Consider the following 18081-nt stretch of genomic DNA (forward strand, 5'->3'; position numbering starts at 1 on the left):
CAAAGCATTCTACCGTTATTTATTATTTATATCTAGTCTTTCGGACTGTCTCGGGTGTCGTCTGTAACACATGGTTCCAAAGCATGACCGAAAACGAAAGTTTACACAAGAAAGATTTATTTAGAGACACGCCAGTCCGATATTTAGGTATGGTTATGGATCTGAACCAATTATTAGATTTAATTTATGTTTGCAAACAGTTGTTTCAATATATGGCAGATGTAACCTGCATGTTCACTGTTCAGACGTCTTCAGTATTGCCGCCCCGTGCAGGTCCGGGTGTTAAAAGAATAGGCCAGCAGCAGCACTAAGCTTGTTGTAAAAGGCGACTGAATAGTGCTTAGAAACCTAGCCGGGGCTAGGCGCTTTGCCCACGGAGCAACTGGGATGTGTGTCCCAGGGCCAGGTAGTGGAATGGGGTACTCCTGGTGTGTTACATGGTGGGGTTGTCAGGCTATAATACGGAAAACCTGACTGCAAACCATAGTGGTGCACCATGTTGGGAAAGATGCCACATTCCTCACATTTTAAAGAACCCTGGTATTAAAATCCATTGCTTTTGGATCTTTTACCATTATCTTCATTTTTGTATTGTTGAAACTTTGGAATGGATGAAAACAGCAGATAGCAAATACCAAATGCCAAGTAGAAAACAGTTGACCTCTTAATTTTTTGCATGAAAAATCCTCTGAGAAAAGAAATGATGTAATTCATCAGTTAAAATTATTGATAGCTTAAGCTTGACTATAGACATATTGTTAATTTATTAACATGATTAGTGTTCTATTGTTTTCTTTAATGATTGATCCTTGATTCAAGTTGAGATGATATGAAGCTGAAAAGGTTAAATCACAGAAACATTGATCTTTTAAAGGGGACAGCTGAAGCCATTGTCCCATTCAAAATAGTCTCCCTGACAGGGATGTCAGTAGTATTTTAAGTAACAGAAAAAAAAGAAGCAGGTAAACTGATGAAAACTTTGCAAGAGTTCATCCATTTTTGAAAATAGAATAGTCATGAAAAGATGAGCAAGTAGACGTCCAATTTTACCTGTTGACAGCTTCTAATGACATACTTGCCTGATCTCTTTGACTCGCCTCCCTGTAAAAAAATAAAATCTGATGACATTTTCAGTTTCATTCCATCTACTCCTTCCAGAAAAAGGAATGTTTCTGGTAAATCTGTCCAAACAGAGGTAGAGAAGTAGATAATTATAGAATGCATTGAAATGTCAGAAAACTCTCTTATGCATTGGCAAGGAAATGTTGTTACATGTAAGTTTCCATCTTTGAGTAAAGTTGCTAGACATTACTTATCTATTCCTGCTACATCTACCCTGTGGAAAGAATAATTAGTGTCACTGTAAAGACGTCAAGACCAGACTGGTCAGGGGACAGTACCTTTGCAATTGGAAGACAATGATATACATGTGCAATTACGATTGGATGTACATGCTGAAAATCCTAGTTTATGACTAGATAAGTATATACAGTACCTGAACTGATGCATGCAAAAAAAATTGCGATCGGTCATAGATCATCGATCAGTTTCTGATCAATCATTGTACCGTCAAATCAATCCATTAAATTGGTGATCCTATCACATGACCACATAGCGATCAATTTGTTTTACAGTTTATGTTGTTTTCTTTGTCAATTTTACACATATTTACGTAATGCAATAGATTTAAACATCAATTTATATTTTTATTTTAAAACTGCAATCAGATCTGTCACTGGTCATTGGTTATCAATCTGTCAGAATGTTGTGGCGATCGGTTCAAGGACTGTATAAATGATATTTAGTTAAATAAAACTTTTTTTTGGTAAATGTAATGTGTAATTTTCATTTATTGCATTTGCAAAGTAATTGTTACTTAATTAAATTTCATTGATCACTGCAATGGTAATGGTAATTGAATTGAAGGTTTTGGGGATGTAAAGGTAATGTAATTGCCTTTTAATCCGTCTATTATTATCTGAGTAATTAAATGATAAAGGATCAGGGGATAGGTTGGCACTCTTGCAGGGGCTGCTCTGGCTTCCAAAATTCTGTTGCCAGAAAAATCGCCAGCTGCCATATTTTGTTGCCAGTTTTCAGAAATTAGAGCCAAAGGGTGCCCCCCCCCAAAAAAATATACTTTTTTTTAAAAAAGACAGTATTAAGTTCACTGATAAATTAGTTTTGTCAATTCATTATAATAACATCTCCATTCATGACATACATGTACCCAAGATTCACTCTTGATGCATGTATAAAGCACGTTTTTAGCTCTAGTCTGTCACTTTCATATGCATAAAATAATAAAGGACTACTCCAGAAACAGGTATTTTACTTCTATCAAAGACTTTATATTACTATTCTCATACAATCCCTGATTTAAAAACATGTTCACCTTTGTCCTTTATGGTCTAATTTATCTAATACAATATAATTTTTTTTTTTTACTATTATTATTTTTAACGAACCAGATTCTTTTTTTTCAAGTGATATAATTTCTATCAAACTACATTTTGTACCATGGACCATTAATTTTGTCCCTGTTTAATTATCTTGATATCTGAATAGCATTTCCTTAATTAGATTTCGGAAATCCCCATTCTATTTGTTTACCGATTTTCCCGCCAAAAAAGTCGCAAGGCAAAAGTGTAAACAAATGTCATCCATTTTCTTTTATCAATTCTTTCATTTGGAAGTATTTAGACACTTCCTGGTGGGATAATCATTGTTAATTGGATTTAATTTATTCTGTTATTAGGTAAGTCTGTTTCTGAATGTATTACATGGTTAAATAGGGCTGTGAAACTTGTGTGTAGCCACGTGCACATGGCCTCAATTGTGTTTACCTTTTATCATGGTATTCCTAGACAAAATAGATTTCCCCATCTATCATACTTACCAACTTACTCACCCTAGTCTGGATCTGACAAACATCAGCCATACCTACCATACTAACCCTGGGCTGAGAGCTTCCAACTATTCCATCCCCACATAGTCCTACCTCAGACTCAGCCCATATTCGTCTCATAGCATAGCCCACTATGCTCCTCAGGCCATCTGAAATAAACAAGTAGTGGAATTCAATGAATATGTACTGTGAAGCAGTTTTAAAGCAGTCTAAACACAAAACTAATCGACAGTTCTTGTAAGTAATATATGATTCAAATGTAAATGCTTATTTGTTACCATAATTAAAAGACTCAAAAGTTTTACTATTAAAATAAATAAGGCTACTAAACTAAATCAAAGTATAAAAACTAACTTACCATGAATTCAAAACATCTCCAGAACTCAACAAAATAAAACTAAAATGATGAAAAACAAACAGAAAATAAAACTAAATCATAATAAAATTTACATCAGTGTTTACTTTTTATATGACAAAATAAAATGAATATTTAGGCAGCCTGTTTACTAATACTTTCTTCTGAAATAAATCAATAATTAGAAGAAAAAACATAGTACAAGTATGTTTCATATACATACAACAAAAGATTGGTATTATGAGTCAATCAATGTGATCCTAAAAAGGCAAAAAAAATATTAAACCATAATTAATTAAAATTTAATGATAAATAATGTATATTACTAGGATTTTAAACCTTTTCCAAGCAATTGTACATGTATATGAATATTGAATAAGTAGAGCATCTACAATCCTCTAAGAAATGAATATGTAAGTTAGCTGTTAAAAATTGTACAATATGAATATATAAAGTAAACTTAAGAAGATGCAGGTCATATGTAAAATATGCAATTGCCACATATATAAATCTCATCAAATAATTTCTATTTATCAAGTAAAGTACAAGCAGGGCTACATGATAATTGTTCTAATAAAAGTCATAATTAATATATATTAAGTTAACTGATAAAATGAAAACCAGAAAAAAAAGTTGTGTATCATTTGAAGAAGCAATTTAAGGTTGATTTTTTTTTCTACATATGATAATTTTGAATAAATAAAACAGTTAAAATAAATATAAAGAAGGTTTATGCTTAAACATGTGAGTTTCATATAAATTAGGCACTACATATAAATTAAAATTGAATTATCAAGGAAATTAAATGCAATGTGTGCAAATTCTCCCAACCAATAGAAAAAAAGCAATGTAAAATACAGAGACTTCCGATAATATAGGAAAGTCGATAAAGTCCGAAAGATTTTGAATGGATTGCAATCAAACGTTGGGAGAACTTACCTCATTACATATTCATCGTTTAATAAAAATGTTATGGAAACATATTCCAACTAATGCTAAATGAGAGTAATCTTTTTTAAATCAGCTCATACAGAATCAAACGAAAATCAGACCTTCCAAGAAGGTGAATATAGTTTTTAAGCTTGCAGATGATAAAAGGTCATTCTAGAATTTGACCTTATAGAAACAGGGCGATTAGGCTTATATTAGACATAATTTAGGTACTTACCGTAAGTGATTGGCCTCCATGGCCTAGGTCCATCGTTGTCTGCACCACCAGTCAAAAGTCCGTCCAGAAAACAGTCGGTAAAAGGCATTTATCCACGAGTGATCGAAAATCTTAACAGAAGCTATGGGTACCAGTATCGTATTGCATATCCCTGAGCAGGTGTACGTCAAAACATGGATGCTATAAAAATATAGTGCATTTTCTTTTTGCCTCTCTACAAACTAATATTTTGTCAAAAGATATGAACAATGACTTATAAAATAGAGCAAACATCACACTGTAAGATGAAGAACTTTTTTGAAAGAAAATCTAACATAATATCATAAAAATGTTCCACTGAAAAGGTTGGTTTGGTGAGTACAAAACGAAAGTGAAAGTAGGGAAAATGGCTATTTATAGTTCGAGACTACTTTTCTGTCCGATCTTCATGGACTCACTCTATTTTCTTTGCGGGAAATTATTTTTTCACATGTCCTTAGAAATGCTACATAAGTGAAAGTTTTATTGAATCAATTTACATATTTTTTTAAAAAACCCTAAAAATATACACTTCACTATAGAAGTCTATGGGAAAATTAATACGATACTGAGACCTATGGCGGATCAGTAACATCCGGTTAGCAAGAACGATAATCGGTCCCGCTTTAATTTTTGTGAAAACCACGCCCTGACCACCCTAATATCCAATCGATTCCGCAAGCTATTATTGTTTTTCTTCTGAAACCAGGGTTACGGATGGACGCAGAAAGGATTAAATTTTCGGAATCCAACTGTCAGTGCATTCCGGGTACGCAAAAACTTTTTTTTTTCAACATGTTTTTCCTTAAAATTACGTAAAAATGTTTTTTAACCAAAAAATTAGCCTGACAACCGTATTATCAAAATTGAAGATATTTCCAAAAATTTAAGCCATAAATGAAGAAAATCGGTCCAGTAATAGCTTGCGGAATGAATTTTGAAATAGGTATGATCTTTGACACAAAGTTTTTCTGGCGGCCATTTTTCTCAAAGTATCGTCACTTCAAACGTTTGTACCAAATGACCGTCAACTCCAATAACTATGAATGTTGTATATTTAGAAAGAGAAATGTCTCAACTTCAATTACATATATTTTTTATTGTCATGCAATGGATTTTTAACCATTTTCTAACGTGTTAAAGTTGACTCAAAATTGAGAATTTTGCTCTTGCAAGAATATCGATAAACGCACTACCGACCTCCCTAATCATGGTATTCCTAGACAAAATAGATAATGTCGCAGGTGCGCCTCAGGAGAAGTAGACGATGAAGTACATTTCTTTTTTCATGCTCATCAAATAAAAAAGAGAGAGATATACTATATGAGTTAATAATATCTACATGTGCACATTTTATTAACCTCAGTGATGAAAACAAATTGATACGGATCTTAAATTGTGAAAACTCTGGTTTAAATGATCTTGTTATTTCAAGTGGTGTTTAAATTATATTTTTTCTTTTTTCTTTTTGTATATGTTATTTATTATTATTATTATTTTTTTATCTATCATTAATATCTTCCCATATCTTTTTCTGCTTATATTGTAATATGTAATGTAAGAATTTTGGGTAATTAAAAGCCCAGTATATGCAAATTTCATCCTTAATTTTCATACTTGAAGCCTAGAGCACCGTCCCTTGGTGTCCTTTGTTTTGAAGCAACTCAAAAGACTTGCTTCTCTGCACTGGGCACAAGGAGGCTTCTAGTGAGTATTATGTCCACTGCACTTATTTATTTATTTATTTATTCTTTTCTTTCTTTCTTTTTTTAATGCATTATTATCACTATTGCAAATAGATATGCTCTTAAGTGAATATACATTTACATTCTTTATTCATATAATAATTAGATGATCATAATTATAATCTCCATTATCATAATCCAATTTTGTAAATGAAACTGAGGTGTGCCAGTATGATAACTAAACACTATGTGCTGATTACTATGATGTATTACTCATAATGCAAGTAAAAGCTCAAAAAAACGTGACAATTATTTAGTTTGTAAATTAACTGTTGATATTATATGTTATTATATACAAGTATGTTCAATCAAAACTGTTGTATGTAAAAAAAAAAATTGTATTGTAATCATGTCCTTTATGGGCCCTTAATTGGTGAATAAACAGTTCTTCTTCTTCCTTTGACCAGATGATGAGAGTTTAGATTGGCTCAATAATATATTTACATTTGATAGACATCTCCCATGAGGATTTTGTCAGTCACGGTCGTCTGGTCTAATTACCTTTAATTGCCTTCAGCCGTAAATTGGTCAAAGTCAGTTAACTCTGACCAGGTGTCAACACAAATGTTTAATTAAAGAATATCCGTTGCTGATAAACTTCCCGTCAATTTTAATGTACAAAACCTAGGCGCCAAGAAAATCGCCAACTGGCTATTTTTGTCAAATTTCCGGCAAATTGCGACGTTGGCGAAGCCCAGCGCGACCCCTGTCTTGTAAGTATTGCCAGAATGTTTTTGATAGAATAGTCTGACAATTAAGTCTGTAAACCATGAAAATTTGGTAGAAAATGACATTGATGGATAATACAACACTTAAGTATGTGTAGATAGCAAAAATTTTAATTTTTGTATTGAGCAGAAATAAAAGCAAATTTTTCTCTCAAATGGAAATTTCTGAAGTCAAGCAAGTGTTACAAATGGAGGACCTCTAACATCCGTAATATGTTGAACTGAAACATTCAGGACCCACTTAGTAGAAAAGGTCACATTTATATTCTCTGAGAAATTACACAATTTGGTGTTTTGAGTAAATTAGCTAAGGTTTGCTGCCTATACATAATGTACTAGTAAATAATAAGGACCCAGAGAGAATGTGCAATATATATTTTCACCCAGAAAAAATCTGACTGACACTGTGTTGCATCAATTAACAAGGATTTAAAAATCGGCCTTTACTGTTAGAGAACCAAATGACCCTGTGTGTACTGTACAAGTAAGCAGACATTAAAGTAAAGTATCAATCCCATATAAATAAGAATTTTATCTCTTTGAAGTTTAAGTAGCACTCCAGCTAAGAATCATGCAAAATGTGATTCATGGGTGAAAAACCTATATATTTTTATTTTTGATATTTTGTTTGAAATGTCATAGTAAACAGAAATAAACTTGGTTTTTCATATAACCTGTGCCCTTAGGAGATAAAAATTATACAGAATGCACTGTAGATTTGAAAACTAAGGGAGATAACTCTGTAAATGACACTCATATACAATAGAATCTATTGGATTTTCAAAGTTGATTATCTCCTAAGAGCAGACAATTTTGAATGAATAATAACACATTTCATATATAGACCCATAAAACAACTTAATTACAAAAATAAAAATATGTAGCCTTTTTTGGGGTGTATCACATTTTTCAGATTTTGCATGATTCTTACAAAGACAGCTAATTAAGTTTTTTTTCCTTTTCAGGTTATGCCAATGAAGTAGGAGAGGCATTTAGATCACAAGTTAATGTTAATGTTGTGAGACTCTCATATCTTGTTGCTAGTGGTTATGTTGTAGCAGACTCTGTACACAAAGGTCAAGAAGCTTCACAGGTAAACTTATGTGATGTCTTACAAAAAATGCACATGCATTAAAACTTAAGTCTAAATGTATTAGAAAAGAATGATTAAATAGAATTCTGATTCCCCTGTTGATGGTTACAGAGTTAGGACTTTTAATCAATATTTTAAAAATGCATTTTGAATTTGAGGCATTGCTTTAGACTGTTCACTGTTGATACATGTATACTATGTGCATTAGTCCTTAAAAAATTCATCAGCCAACAGCCTTGTTGGATTAAATTTAAATTTTTCATTCAATTATAGCATGATAATTTGTCCTGTGTATACATGTACATGTGAGCTATTGCCATCATTTGGTGTCCGTCATAGTCTGTCGTCGTTAACAATTTTTTAAAACTCTTCTCCTCTGACACTACTTGACAAATTGGAACCAAACTAATAAATATTCCTTGGGGTATCCTGCATAGAACTGATGTGGGGATCTATGATTCGTCAAAAAACATGGCTGCTGTTATATCTCCAAAACCATTAGGTTTAGCCAAATTTTGACGGGGTAAAAGTGTTCAGCTTGATGAGATCTATCTGTTGTGTAATTTATATTTTAATCTGTTGAGCCATGTTGGAGTTATTGCCCATTTTGATGTTTGTTTGCTATTTTTAATGTAATTTCTTTCAAAAATCTTCTCCTCTGACACTACTTGACCAATTGGAACCCAACTTGGTATGAATGTTCCTTGGGTATCCTACATGGTACCGATGTGGAGAATTTTGATTGTCGAAAAACATGACCACTGTTACTAAAAATAAAACAAAGGGGTCAGACAGTAGTTTTTCACATATATCTCCAAAACTGTTAGATTTAGCCAAATTCTGACATGGGTAAAAGTGTTCAGCATGATAGATCTATAAGTGGTCAAACTTTCATCTTAATCTGTTAAGCCATGTTGGAGTTACTGCCATTTTTTCAACATTTATTTGCTATTTTTACTGTTATTTCTTCTAAAAATCTTCTCCTCTGACACTACTTGACCAATCGGAATTAAACTTGGTAAGTATGTTCCTTGGGGTATCCTGCATAGAACTGTTGAGAGGATTTTTGATCCGTAGAAATACATAGCCACCGTTACTAAAAATAGAACAAAGGGGTCAGACAGTACCGGTAGTTTTTCGCAAATATCGCCAATACAGTTCGTTTTAGCAAAATTATTTCAGTTGCTGAAATGACCTTTATTGTAAGGCCTTCAAAAGTCTTCAGGGATCAAAGTTGTCAAGGGACTCCTTGTAAGAGTTATTACCGTTGAAAGATGAAAAATGATTTTTTTTAGTTTTCAGCCAATATCTTGAAAACTATGATAAATAGAAAGAAACTTTCAGTTGCTGAAATCAGTCCTACCAAAAGTCTTCTTGAGTCAAAATTGTTTGACAACTCCTTGTTAAATTTATTGCCTTTGAAATACAATTTTTAATCAGGTGAGCGATTCAGGCTCGTGAGAGCGTCTTGTTTATTTATGGACTTGATTTGAATTTAACTGGCAGTGGCCTTATTTTTTCTGGTTTTATTAAATATTTTTTCGTTTTTTGTTCTAGAAATTACACGAGAGCTCAGAACAAAAACAGCGAAGGATAAAAATAGCAGTATTCGACACTTTAATCTGGCAAGGACTAGCATCAGTAGCGATACCAGGTTTTACCATTAACAGAATTTGTGCTTTGAGTGGGTTTGTTTTGAAACGTTCTACAGCCTGGCCTGGACCTATAAGAAAGTGGACCACAACATTCATAGGACTAGGGTGTATACCTTTTATTATTAAGCCTATCGATAGGTCTGTGGACTGGTTTATGGAGAGTACATTCAGAGAGTGGTGGAAAGAAGGACCAGTTCTAAAGTCTCTTGTTCACCATGATAGGAATGACTGATGTATAGCTGAGAACTAGTTATTTTAGGTTGTTACTAATGTTGCTTTTAGTCATATCATTTTACAATTTTTATTGAAGAATTTGTTGTTTTTTTTTAAGCTGTTTTAGAAAATGGATTGAAAATAGCCTAATAAAAATGGGAAGGGGTCAGAAAGAATTGTTGTTTGTAAGAATGTGAACAGTAATGAGGTTCTTCATCACCCTTTCCTGTGTTATCTACATGTACTTGTAAAATAGAACTATTTTGTCACTAAGTTGTGACTACAAGCACCCCGAAAGGGAGGGGATACACTGTTTTATAAAATTGATAAGTTAGTGAACAGTAGCCAGCTTTAAAGGTAAAAGGGAACTAAATACAAATAAAATACAAATAAAACACATAAAAATAGAGTGAAGCCCAAATTTTGGGCCTTACATTTTACCCTTGTCTGTGTGTCCATAACAATATTTTTGCATCACACTTTATACTGCAAGTACTTACCACAGGGCTCAAAATTTTCACACATTTTTCCTGTAGGTATGCTATATGGTGTGTCCATTTTCTGAAAAATTTGACAACTTTCCATTTACCACAGACTTTGTTTATTTTTTTATGTTATGTCATGTTTGAAAGTGGGGGTATCACAATTGCATCATTTGCTCACAGATTTCTTGTGGTATTTACATGAATATAATACTCAGTTGTAAAAGGTTTTATATTAAATCTTTTAAAAGCTGTGATTTTAATTATTTATTTTTGCAGGACTCTGTCATTTCTTTAACTTTATACCACCCTTGGGTCTGCTAACTACTTCAGTCTGGTTTTTGGAATAATTATTCACATGTACCATACTTGATGTCTATAATTTTGGAAATACTGTATTATTCGGGCAATTTTAGTGGATGTCAAATTTCATGATTTACTCTATGAATAGGGGTTTTTAAATGTATGTGGTCTTTATTGTTCAAGTATTCAGATTTAATGGAATGGAAATTATCTGAAAAAATATCTTTACTAAAATTTGACAAGCTTTTATTTTTTGCAATTTCCTAAAACCTTGCAATTGGGAATATGTAGCTAAACTTAGAACCTTGAGAAAAATTCTCACTATATGGTAATATGTAACTACAGATTTATTTACATGTACATGTGTGAATCTATGCAATGGTTCTATGCTAAATATGCAGGTCGAATTAATTAGCATTATACTGTGATTGTTCTTTTATTCCTGGATTTTAATTTTTGTTGTTTGTCAAAAGTTTGTAATTTTGTGGATTTCATGGGATTATTATAGTTTTAAACTGAAATTAAGCAATTCAATTTGAATTTGAGTCAAAAATATAACAGTAACCCAGAAAAATAGAATACTAAATGCATGACAATTAATCAACATGTACAAAAATAATGTATCAATAGCCTAAATCAGTTTTTATTAGACCTCTGCTGTAATTTGGTATGAAATACTAATAGTACACTGATGTCATGTATATGTATTGAGTTGTACAAATAATGCATGTTTTGGTAGTCTTATACAATTCATTAGGACATGGTTTTTCAGAAATAAATTTCTTTGACTACATGTATTTGAACAGATTACCATTGTTCATATCCAGATTTTTACTGTAAAGGTTCTTTGTTTTACTATTTACTGGTACATGTACATATTTTTATTTCCAAGTTCGCCAATTTTCCCTTGTTGTTCCATGTAAAATCATCCATGAATTTTACACAGATCTACAATCTGTATGCAAAACAGATTTTACTAAGGGATAAAACTTGCTATTTGTTAAAGTTTTTTTTTCAAGTGAAGATTATAATTTTTTTTCCTAAATATATGTATATGATTGACAGTCTTCAAGTATATTGCACACAATACACACAAATGCTTTTAAATTTTGATGGGAAAGTCAACTTTCATAATTTTGGTGCTGCTCAGCCTCAGGTATCTTGTGGTGGCTTCAGATTTAAATTACCATTGAAACACTATTCATGTAGAATAGAGATTCAGTTTCCTTTAGGCCCCTAATTATTTTTACATTGAATTTACATATAATTTGAGATTCAGCTTTTCATATGCATCTCTTTAGTGTTACATGAAGGTGTATACCGCTAGCATTACAGATTGTTACTTTTGCTTTTACTTTTGTTTTGGTTGAATAAATTTATTAAATCTGAGGTTTTTTTTATAATTAATATGCATTTTAAACCTTGTTATTCTGTTTCTGATATATCCTTATACAAGCAATCACTAAGGAATTTTGATATGTAACAGCTAGTAAACATATTTCTTCATTTACTGTAGGGCCTATTCAGGACATTGATGATAAGGAGAAGTTTTGATAAGTTATGTTGAAAAATATTAAAATATTGAAATTTTTGTCTATGTAATCTATCACAAAAACTACTCCCTGTCATAGACAAATGGGAGAAGTGAGCACAGGAAAGGAGAACTCCCCCTAGTATGACCGCATACCCCTTTGAAAACCTACAAACACTGTTAAACTCATCATTTTGATTCAACTATGACTATTAAAGTAAACATTACCCCTGGCCGATTAAGTTTGTAACCCCTCTTTGGAAAATACTGTGTATGGGCCAATTTGTATTAGGGAGGTTATTTGCCTATGCCTGAAAATGAATTTTTAGTGCTTTTCTACAGTACTGATCAAATTCAAATTAAGATGCCTCTTTTTTTTCATTCATTCTACATGTAGTTGGTAGAAAAAATGTGAGATTTTTTTTAGTGAAAACTTTTATGTATTTTGCAGGTACAAACTATGATAAATTTGACCCATTATGTGTCGAAAAATTTTAAAACTAGGTCAGAAACCCACATGATTTAACACATTTCACAAAAGAGTATTGTTTTATTGACCAGCTTAGGTGAAATATTATTGACAAAAAAAATTGCCAAAAATTTCTCTTCCTCCTAAATTCCTTGTTCTTCAAGGGAAAAATTAGTTTGATAAGGCTTATGGTTTCAAGTACAGCTACGCTTATCCTTTTTGCATTTTTTTTTAATGAACTGATCCAAATAAAAATATGACAACTGTTAATGTGCATGAACATAATAATTTAATTTGCATGATAAATGCAAGGGGAGATAACCTATCATAATTTCCTTGTATGAACAATACCTTTTTGATATTTCTATGGATTTCTTTTTAATCTTTTATACACAACAATAATTGAAGTTAAAGTCTCTGTAATGAGTGGAGCAACTTTAATCAATCCACTATACAGAATGTTGTGTGCATGCTTTGGCTATGTTTCACATGTACATGTAGATGTTAATAAAACTGGCATCAAGGAAAGGAAACAGAAAAATACAACATTGAACACAGAACCACATCAAAAACTTTATATGAACTAATAATCCTTGGGAATTTTTTTCCATAGGCATTGTTAATTTGCGTAAATGTGTAAAGGGCCAGGCAAAGCTGAAGAACTAAAACACTAATGGTCATAATGTTTTCTGTTCCTTCTGATAGGTTCTGCAGATAGCCATGGTCAGTTTCAGTAAAGTATTGAATTGAAATGGTCCTTGAATGACTGGGTTTACCTATTTTTTTTATATTTCAAGCTGTCTGATCATGATAGGTCAAATTTTTCATTATGGAAACAACATGCATTATTTCTATAAATCTGGCCTTGAATCACTTTTCAATGTATTTTTCAGACATTATGGAGTCATTTAGAATTAGTGTGATTCCAGAGAAGAATATATTTAGTGTGACTGGTACCAGAATAGGTTGTCTGTATGTAGTACAAAACCCTGATGTGATACATACATTCATAGAATTTTTAAATGGTAGGTCATTTAATAAAAATTAGTAAAATTCAGTCAGAGTCCAACAAATGGTCACGCTGAAACAAATTTTACAGCTGATGATCAAGTGATTCAGAAAAAAGAGGTGCTAACTTGCTTCAAAGGGAGCCCCACTCCAGTTATTCCAAATGTAATGAACCAAATATGTAGTTTCCAAAACATTGCGTCGATTCCAAATTATACTAAGCTGGACCTACAAAAGTTTTGTATACAATCTCTATTGATCTTCTGCTAATTGTACACACTGAAAAAACTCTTTTCCTCTGACACTACTGAACCAATCAGAAATAAACTTTGTATGAATGCTCCTTAGATTTTTGATCTGTCGAAAAAAAAAGTATATTGGGTGCTGTCACTTAAAATTGGACATAGGGTCAGACAGAAGTTTTTCACATATATATATCTCAAAATTAGCAAAATTCTGACAGTGAATTTATCTTTGTGTGATTATTTTTTTTGCGAAGCTTTGAATTAGTAGGACGCTTACCCTACCGGTGCAGCTGGTCCATGCTCCCAGTTTTTAGTGGAGTCTGAGTTGCTCATTTACTTTTGTTATTTTGTATGTATGATTTTAGTTACTTTATGTTCTTTGTTGTATATGTCTGTTTTCCATGTCTGTTCTTTGTCCCTGGATTACATTCTTTTGATTACCGCTATAACCTTGGTTCCCTTGATTACTCTTTTGAAGTCAAGTTGGAGTTATTGCTCTTTTACCATGTTTTTTGTACTTTCAAAAATTTTCTCCACAGAACCCACTAAACAGAATTCAATAAAAGTTGACATAATTGCTTATTTAGTACTGGTCTTAGAAATTTTAATCCAAAGAAAAAACATGGCCACTTGCACATATGGCCAAGTGTATGTTGCTTATTTAGCCAGGTGAACAATTTAGAGACTAGTTTTTCTACATGCAAATTTGAATAAGGAATCCTATTCAATATACATTGTACAAAACTAAATAATTAATAATTAATATATAGATAGCAGTGTTTTATCGCATGTTCCCAGTGTAATTAATTTCAATAATTCACACTGAAGTGAAGTCGGTAATATAATTTCACTCTCGCACTTTCTCCCGCCAAAACATCACAACTTTGATATCAATCCGCCAGTCACAGAATTCAAAATTCACGTTGAAAATATGGATAAATTATGAAGAAAATCTATATGATAAATAGGAAAATAAATTGGTTATCGTGAATGACCAAAATATGATCACTCGAGCCAAGAATGCTTGAGGATTAAACTCGTACGTGGAACAAGTTCCGCACTCTCCTTAAATCTAGGCGTTCTTCGGCACTCGTGGTTATATTATGATTGTTCACTTTTTCAAATTAATTATCCTATTAAGAATTTATTTCACATGTTAATTATCGAAAGTTGTAACGAAAGGAACATTCAATAAATCTCTACTATCTATATAATAAGAGGAAATCTTCGACACTTTCCAGTTAACATTTGGGTGCTCTCTTATTCCACCGGAACTTGAAATTCTAAGTTGAGTGTCTTAGATGACTTTCAGTGGAGTTAGATTCTTAGAATCTCGCATCCCTGTGATAATATATATACCTTAGGTGCACCTGGTCCATGCTCCCAGTTTTTAGTGGAGTCCGAGTTGCTCATTTACTTTTGTTACTTTGTATGTATGATTTTAGTTACTTTATGTTCTTTGTTGTGTATGTCTGTTTTCCATGTCTGTTCTTTGTCCCTGGATTACATTCTTTTGATTACCGCTATAACCTTGGTTCCCTTGATTACTCTTTTGAAGTCAAGTTGGAGTTATTGCTCTTTTACCATGTTTTTTGTACTTTCAAAAATTTTCTCCACAGAACCCACTAAACAGAATTCAATAAAAGTTGACATAATTGCATATTTTGTACTGGGCTTAGAAATTTTAATCCAAAGAAAAAACATGGCCACTTGCACATATGGCCAAGTGTATGTTGCTTATTTAGCCAGGTGAACCGCTATAAACTTGGTTCCCTTTATTACTCTTAGGCTTATAAGAAAAAACTTATTTTATTGTACTTTTATTTTTCAGTGAATAGTAAGCATATGTTTAACAGAGATGCCGTATCTGTAGAACCTGATCTGCAGTACGCCGGTTCTGATCTGTATGGACTTAGTAACCTACAAATATTGAACAACGATGCTTCGACTGATAGTCAGAATAGCCAGTTAGTCCTACTGAATTTAAAGACAAATTTTATGGGGAGGAGTACTGCAAACTTTTCAAATTCAATTCCTATTGATAAAAATTGTATGGAACATTATAACCCAAGTATAGTTGATGATTGTAAATCTGAAACAGAAAACTCTCAAGAAACTATAGCTGATGTGGAAAACTCTCACACTTTTTCTTCCTACAGCAATTCTATCAAATTAAAAATTTCTCATTCTGATTGTATTGGAAGCTTCATCACAGCAACTGATGATGATGTTAAAGGCTCTCAAATTCCTGTCTGGAACATTTCAAAAGTTGGTTCTAAAGATAACGTACAAGACAATAACCAGATGATAGCTGGTGTGAATAGTTTTGCCAGTGTGAAATTGCAAGAAGTGCCTTCTGGAGAACAAGGGAAAATACAAGAGCGATCTAATCAAACTGGGGAAACTATAGAAAGCATGTCGGCAATTAATGCAAGTAAAAGTATTAAAGCTGAGCCAATGAACTGTAGCATTAAAGACAGTGCCACTCCAGTTTCAGCAATCGCTATGTTTGGAAGTATTTCATCTGAGCAGATCGATTGTAATAATTGGAACAGAGAAATGTTAATGTCAGCCACAACTGTGAACGGCTGTAGCAGTGTGAACAGAACTAGTTCAGTGTCAGCCACAACTGTAGATGACTGTAACAATGGGAACAGAACCACTTTGGTGTCAGCATGGGCAGTCCCGACAGTGAAAGACTGTGATAATGTGAACATTGCCGCTTTAAAGTTAGCACCAACTGCAAGTGAATGTACATGTATTAAAACTGAACCAACATACCAATATGATATAAACAGAATCACTCCAATCTCAGAGCCTAATGCAGTGGGAAGTACATGTAACAAATCAGAACAAATCAACAGTATGATTGGTTCCACTTGGGTGCCAATACCCTGTGCAATAGATCATGTAAAATCTGAACCATTAGACTATAATGGTTCCTTTGTCAATGCAACATCAGAACTTATACCAACCTTAGATAGAACGGAATTTACTACACTAAAAGAAGAGGAATTAGAATACTTTGCGTCATCTACATGTATTTCACAAATACCTTATGAACAAGTGGTAAGTAATTACATAGAAGTATCTTCCAAGAAGCAAATCCCATCAAGACAAGGATATAGTCATTCAAAATCTGGACATATTGAGCCAACACCTGAACACTTTGAGTCAGAACCTGAACATATCCAGTCTGAACATTCTCAATTCAAGCCAAACTCCAGAGGTAACAGACCTACTTCAGTTGAAAGTTCTTGTGAATCTTGTAGATCTTCCAGCGTTACAAAAACTTCTTTAGTTTGTTCAAAGAACTCGAGGGGTCTAATGAAAAGGCCACATTCTTGTCTTACGGAAAGTGACCAATGGACAGTATGGTCGGGTTCTAGAATAAATAATGTGGTTAAGCTTAAGTCTGGAGAAGATCATTGTTAAAAAAAAGTGAGGATACATTTCGATGATGGAAGGAGTTCCAAGCTGTCTAATGATAAGTTGAAAAAACTATGTCCCGGAATATCTGTGGAGAAAATTCATTATGATTCAGGGTCAACTGAGGACATATTACTGAAACATTCATCTCCTAGTAACTTTGTTTCACCTGTAACGTCACCACAAAAAGATACAACTTGGATATCAATGTTTAAGTCATCGAATGACAGGTTACAACATGTTACACCTGTAACAGCACCGCAAAGACATTCAGCACCTGGAAACTCTCTGGTGAAATTGTCCAATTCAGCGTCTATAACTGCACCTGGAAACTTTTCCAATGTTACCTTTGTAACAGTATCACAAAATTATTCAGCATATGGAACATCCCTATCAAAATCATCTAATGCTACATCTGTAATAGCGACACAAAGTCATACAGCGCCTTTGAATTCAATGTTAAAATTGGCAAGTGTTTCCTTAATTAAAACACCACAAAAACATTCAGTGTCTGGAGTGCAACAGGGAGGTATAGTTCCTGTGACTTCAGTGTTAGGTTCAGAAAAGCTTGAAGAAGTTTCCCCGAAAAATGAAAGCCGAGCACAAGAGGATATTTTATTACCGAAACCTTTCCCAAATACATGTAGATTACAGGACGCGTTGTCAAAAGCACTGATACAAAAACAACCGCAACAGAAAAATCCTTTGTTGAAACCACTTAAAGGCATGTT

At 32.9% G+C, this 18081-nt stretch overlaps 2 protein-coding genes across 2 annotated transcripts; both read left to right on the forward strand.

The window, feature by feature from the left end:
- Nucleotides 1-44: 44 nt before the first annotated feature.
- Nucleotides 45-12057, forward strand: LOC148598632 (mitochondrial fission process protein 1-like). Its single transcript, XM_088561594.1, has 3 exons — nt 45-147; nt 7888-8015; nt 9573-12057. The coding sequence occupies exons 1-3, from the start codon at nt 84-86 to the stop codon at nt 9900-9902; spliced, it is 522 nt and encodes a 173-aa protein (XP_088417720.1). The 5' UTR covers nt 45-83; the 3' UTR covers nt 9903-12057.
- Nucleotides 9790-17691, forward strand: LOC148598633 (uncharacterized). The gene is made up of 3 exons (XM_088561583.1): nt 9790-9929; nt 13562-13693; nt 15753-17691. Exons 2-3 carry the CDS (start codon nt 13567-13569, stop codon nt 17354-17356), a joined length of 1731 nt encoding a protein of 576 aa, XP_088417709.1. The 5' UTR covers nt 9790-9929; nt 13562-13566; the 3' UTR covers nt 17357-17691.
- Nucleotides 17692-18081: the final 390 nt, after the last annotated feature.

Source organism: Perna viridis, chromosome 14 (assembly GCF_037379345.1).
Source record: "Perna viridis isolate PV_CMFRI_1.1 ecotype Kerala chromosome 14, ASM3737934v1, whole genome shotgun sequence".
In the NCBI taxonomy this organism is placed as follows: Eukaryota; Metazoa; Mollusca; class Bivalvia; order Mytilida; family Mytilidae; genus Perna; species Perna viridis.